Consider the following 5,672-nt stretch of genomic DNA (forward strand, 5'->3'; position numbering starts at 1 on the left):
TCCTATGTGATTCTCATTTTAAAGTTACCCTTCAAATATACCTGGATTTGTAAATTAAGGCCAGTTAAGGAGGCCAAATCGCCATTTTGATTCCACTTATATCTTTAACCAACACCAAGATCTTTATAATTCACTCATTTGCGGTTTTTTTTTTTTATCACAAGTCATGTGGTTTCAATGCACTTTAATTTTTATTCAATTAAAACGAATTTAACAAGTCAACTTGTCCTAAACAAAACTTGATGAGTTTCGACCCTTTTCTTTAGGTGCTCAGTAAATATAAACATTGAATCTCAATATAAAATCTTTAGAAACACCTTCAAATGTTTAACAGTTGTACATTGCATCTCTGTAATAACTGAGCCCATCAAATTCAGAGCCATACAAATCCTTGCACTATTAACAGTCATTAAGCCTGAATCTCTTAAAAAAAAAAAAAAATCCTTGGTCAAAGCTTTGGAATCCAGTTAAATCTAGGAAGTGAACGGGATTCAGAATACCCTGAGCACAAACTAGTGCAACACCACAAAACATGTTCAATCTTTCGTCCAGAGAGAGGGGTGGCAGTCAGAAAGGAAAAAAAGGGAGGGTGCAGGGGACGAACAGCAAATAAATTCTGGCTTTTTTATTACACAAGCACGAAAACAAATTCCTTTGGAAAAATAATGACTTCTTCGGAGGGCTTCCAGACCAGTGAGGTAGAGTCCAAAAGGGAGAAAACGGATCTGCCCCTCTAGTCCTGGAGACGTCTCCACCTGGGGGAGGATGAAAGGGCCCCCCCTGCGGTCCAGCGGGCTCCCTCCTCCGCGGTCCCGCGCCCACAGGCCGCTGCGGGCGCACCTGCCCCGGGGTCCCCGACGGCGGCCGCGCCCGTCTGTCTGTCCGTCCGGGGGCGCGGCGCGGGGAGAGCCCTCCGGTGACGTCTTCGCCCGTAAAGTGCACGAGGGGACGGGGTCCTGGCGGGATCTGTAAACACTCGACTGACACTTGTCCCACCCTCCGGGCCGGAAGCTCCGTCGGGGGTCGGGGTCGGAGGGCGGCGCGGGGCGGGGGCGCCGCTCACGCCCGCGGCACCGGGAAGCGGCGGAGCCTCACCACGGGTTCTAGGTTCACGCGCAGGACTTGGCGCGCTCTGCGCCGCGCCGCCGCCAGGCTGCGCTCGCCCCACACGTCGCCGCCGACGCGGATGGTGGGGAAGGTGGTCAGCGTCGGGGTGGCCGCCCTCCAGATCTCCTCCAGCGTGCGGCCCCAAAGGAGGGCGCCGGGGCCGCGGGCTTGAAGGGGCAGCTCTCCTCCGCGGCCGGGCCGCGGGGGCCGGGGGCGGCGGCGTCGCTGGCGGCGGCGGCTTCCTTCGGCGCAGGGCGGCCACCCGGGCTCCGCGGCGCCTCCTCCTGGCCGCCGCGCCCCGGCCCGGCCTGCGCGTCTGGCCGCGGGCGGCGGGGGACACCGGGGGGTCGGGGACGAGCGCCCGGCAGGAGGAGTAGCCATAGACGTCCTTGCTGCGCAGGATGTGCGGGGAGAACTGGTGCTTGAGGCTGCAGAGGAAGCTCCAGAGCTCCGCGTCCGAGCTCATGAACTCCGTGCTGCGGGGCATGAACAGCTTGAAGGCGTCGCCCAGCGCCTTGGTGCTGTCGGCCAGCGACAGTTGCGACCGCGAGTACACCACCTTCTCCTCCCGCGCCTCCAGCGCGGCCCCTCCTCCTGCCCTACAGCCGCCGCCCCGGGCGGCCGTGGCTGGAGCCGCCGGGGCCGGCGCCGCCGCCTCTTCACGCTGCGCCGCATCGGAGGCCGCTCGGGGCCACCCGCGCTCGCCGGGTCCCGCTGCCGCCGGCCCCGTCCCCACCCGCGTCCGGCTCCGCGGCGGCGGCCGCTGCTGGCGCCTCCTGCCCGGCGCGTCTCTCGCTACTTTTCTCGCCTTCGCTGCCGCCGCCCCTCCCCCTCCGAGGGTGGAGGACGCGGGCGAATATCCTGCCGCCCGGTACAAGATGGCGGCCGGCGCCCACCCCTGGGCTTTGTCATTGGACGGCACCTCGCCCCCCTGGTTTCTCTTTCTTCTCCTCTCTTGCCTCCTTTCGCCCTCTGCCTTTCTTTAAATGCGCCCGCCTCAGGCCCCGCCCACCGCGGCCCCGACGCCACCCATTGGGCGCACTCAGAGGAGGGGCGGGGACTGCGGGGGGAGAGGCCAGTTCCTGGAAGATGGTGCTGGGGTGCATGATGGTGGTGGCCCTTGAACACGAGTCAACGGTTGGGTGGCTGCATGGGAGGGGAGCCGCGTCTAGAGTAAGGGGTGGACAGCAGCTCCACCTTGGGGAGAGGCACTCTCCAAGGGAGAGGCTTTGCATCTGTAGACTGGGGGAGATCTACCAGTCTGAAAAACAAAGGGAGATAGGCCCCGAGGCTGTAGTAGCACAGCAAGGGAATCTGGGGTGAAGTCTAGAGGGAATGGGCTTTCCACAGTCTTCCTCCAGACCCTCAAAGGCCTCTGTTGGCATCAACTAACTCTCCCCTCTTGGCCCTAATCCCCTTCAGGCAGCCACTAGTACTCCAGAACCGTTCGGGTGGAGGGGGGGGGGCATATTGTCTACTTCTAGACAATGGAAACTATCTTCATATTTGAGAACTCTGCTTATTCTGAAAGCAAAGCTTTTTACGGCTATAAAGCGAAATAGTCTTTGTTCGAGTTGATAAAATAGCATTACGACAAAGCCAGTTTTCTTTGTTGTTTGTATATTTTTCTTTCTGTATGAGTGCACTTCATTTTTTCAGTAAGTTTTTAATAGATCCCTTTGCAGGACCATCTCTACCATTTAGAAAGAATGCAGCACCACAATCAAAAGAAGGCATTGCTAAGAACACACCACCTTGAGTATGTGAAGGGAGGGAACTATGAATGCTTACAGAGTAGTGGATACACTTTAGCCATCTTTTCAATCTCGCATACCTAGCTCAGTTCCTGTCAGATAGTAGGCACACTATTTTTGCTGAGACAATCAAGGAAAGACTACTGGTTATTTGAAAGATACAATGAAATTGCTTAGAATGGGACAGTTTTATATTTTACCTTTACAGTGCAAATTTCTCTTAAATCCCTTAAATTCTAAGGCTAAAAATATCCTAATACTTACAACTTTGAGGTAGGCATGCAATTTTTTTTAGCTTCAGGGGCCATCTTATTTTGCAATAAGGAACTGATAAAACACAAAAGTTTTGTGATTTGCGTATACTTGCTAATGGTTCCCTCCAACATTTGAGCTGAAAGGTACCTGGCTCAATCTCTTCATTGCACAGATGAGGAAATTTGGAACCACAGAGGTTATATGGCTTGCAAAGGGCAGGACTGGGGTATATAGTTTAGGTCTTTGGAGTCCTAATCTAGATCTAGTGCTCTTTGTATTTTCTGGAGGTTTTTCAAATTGTGTGCCCTCTTCTAAGCGTTTCAACAGAAAATACTTTCCATATTGAGTGTAGCAATGAAGGGACAGAGCTGTGGTCCTATTTCTCCTTCTACTCCTTCCAGAATGGAACAGTTTTTAATCTCTCCTATACTGGACTCACAGATATTTTGTTTAAACCACATAGTATTTTGATTAATTTCAAAAACTGAAATACAAAAATATTTTGAAAGTTGCTTCTCTATACCAGAGCACCCTTCCCATACAAAGGATTTATGGCAAAAACAAAACTGTCTACTATCAGACCAGTTCTCTACCTACCAAACAAATCATGGTAACTTGCTAAAGAGAAAATCGTTTGACTAGAAAAGCACATCCTGACCTCAAAACAAGATTATAGAGTCAAATACCAGCTTCCAAGTCCTTATAAAGAAATGCTATTACAACAACTTTTTACATCACTATTAGAAGACTTGGTAATTCTGGGAACACACAGTAATGTGAAATTAATGTGAAATTTGAATAACTTCCATTGGAATGCCCCTGCAGATTGACATAGAAAAATCCCAGTGTAAGCCACTGGAATGTTAAGGGGACTTCACAATGGAAGAAGAGTAAAGTAAGGATTTATGTACTCAAGGCTATACATGGCAGCTCATATTGTTATTCCTCTCTGCAGTGTTAATAATAAGCATGTCAGTAACTTTTGCCACATAAATATATACCAGGCCAGCTAACAGACAGACAAAATAGATTTCAATTAAGAAGATGAATCTTTTTTCCAAAACAATTTTGATTCTAAGAATACATACGATCTCAACAAACTGCATAGTATTCAAGTCTTTTTTTTATAAAACCTGCTTATTTAATTCACTTAATATTTTAAAATAGTTTTAGGAATTAATATGTTAAAGTGTTTAGATTATTGTATACTTTTAAATTTGGCATTGTTTGTGCTCTCTGCTCTTCTGATTTCACTATTTTTTTAAATTCTTCTTTAACTCTACCTTTTGAGAAACGTAAATAGTCTTGACAACAACTCATCCATTCTCTATAAGTGAGTAAAGGTTTCATACAAAGATAACATATTTTCCTCTACTTCCTGGTACTCTCCTGAGACACTATAAAGCTCATAGAAAGTTGATAAATTAAATTTTTGTTTTTCAGGAATGATAATTTAAAATTCTCAGTTTATTCTTTTAACTCTCAAGGGGAATGATGCTTCCTATAACTGATAAGTGATAGATAATAAGAAAAGAAAAACACTAGCTGTGAATGTTTCTGGATTTACAATTTATGAAAAAATGAATCTGGGCAAAATAAAGTGACTGGAGAAATTAAAAGCAAAATAAATCTCTTAACTACCAACAATCCTTACATGAAGATTCCCACTTCCTGACCAATAACCCAAAAAGTATATGCAAGTAGTTGTGAGCATTACCTCTGAAAACAAACAGGCTTAGAATCAAATAAATGTTTATAACGAAATATCCTTGGACATAAATTTTACTTTTCTAAGCTTCCATTTTCTCATCTAAGAAATGGGTATAACTTGCACTTCAGATTGGGTGCTGGAGAAGCCAACAACCCAGAAATGCCAGTAGACCCAGAAATTAAAAAAAAAAAAAAAATTCTGGTTCTCTCCTGCCATAGATAGGACTAAGAAAGGAGCAGCCTAGCAAGTGAGAAAATTTTTAGAAAATAATCTACTACCGCAAAACACCACAGAAAAAAGTATGACTTCTTCCCTTACCAGACTGCAAAAGGGCACCCATCACCCTTCCCAAGATGGTGTTAGAGAAGGCTAAATGGAGATTCATCCTTGCATGGCAGTAAGGAGGCAACCCCCTCCCTCAGTTGGCAGTGGAGATCATGTGTGTGTCAGTGGAGACTCCTACCACTCCCAACTAGGCAGTCATCAATGAAGGTTTAGTGGGGAGCTTAAATTCTCAATCTCTTGAATTCCCAGTAGTAATGAGGAGCCCCTCTCCATGACTTAGTTGTCAATGGAGGCAGAATGGGGAATCTGGATTTCTACCGGGCAGTACTGAAGTTGCACCTCCCCCTTTCCCTGTTGGTACAAGTGTCAGAGGAAACCAGCTAAAACTGAAGGTTTTAATAATATCCAGAGTCTTAAAGCACAATACCAACATGTCCAGGCTTCAGTTGAAAATCAATTATATCAATAAACAGGAAGTTCTTAAACTGAGTGGAAAAAAGACTACACAATAATACAGAGATGCTAAAGATGCTAGAACTATGTCACAAAGATTTTTAGAT

The 5,672-nt window shown here is 47.3% G+C and overlaps 1 protein-coding gene across 1 annotated transcript; it reads right to left on the reverse strand.

The window, feature by feature from the left end:
* Nucleotides 1-1,059: 1,059 nt before the first annotated feature.
* CCDC71L (coiled-coil domain containing 71 like) lies at nucleotides 1,060-1,782 on the reverse strand. The gene is given in 4 exon segments (XM_037511496.1): nucleotides 1,060-1,250; nucleotides 1,253-1,298; nucleotides 1,301-1,749; nucleotides 1,752-1,782. Coding segments are annotated over 4 exon segments (717 nt in total).
* Nucleotides 1,783-5,672: the final 3,890 nt, after the last annotated feature.

This window comes from Talpa occidentalis, unplaced genomic scaffold (assembly GCF_014898055.3).
Source record: "Talpa occidentalis isolate TD23 unplaced genomic scaffold, MPIMG_talOcc4v2.1, whole genome shotgun sequence".
Taxonomy (NCBI): Eukaryota; Metazoa; Chordata; class Mammalia; order Eulipotyphla; family Talpidae; genus Talpa; species Talpa occidentalis.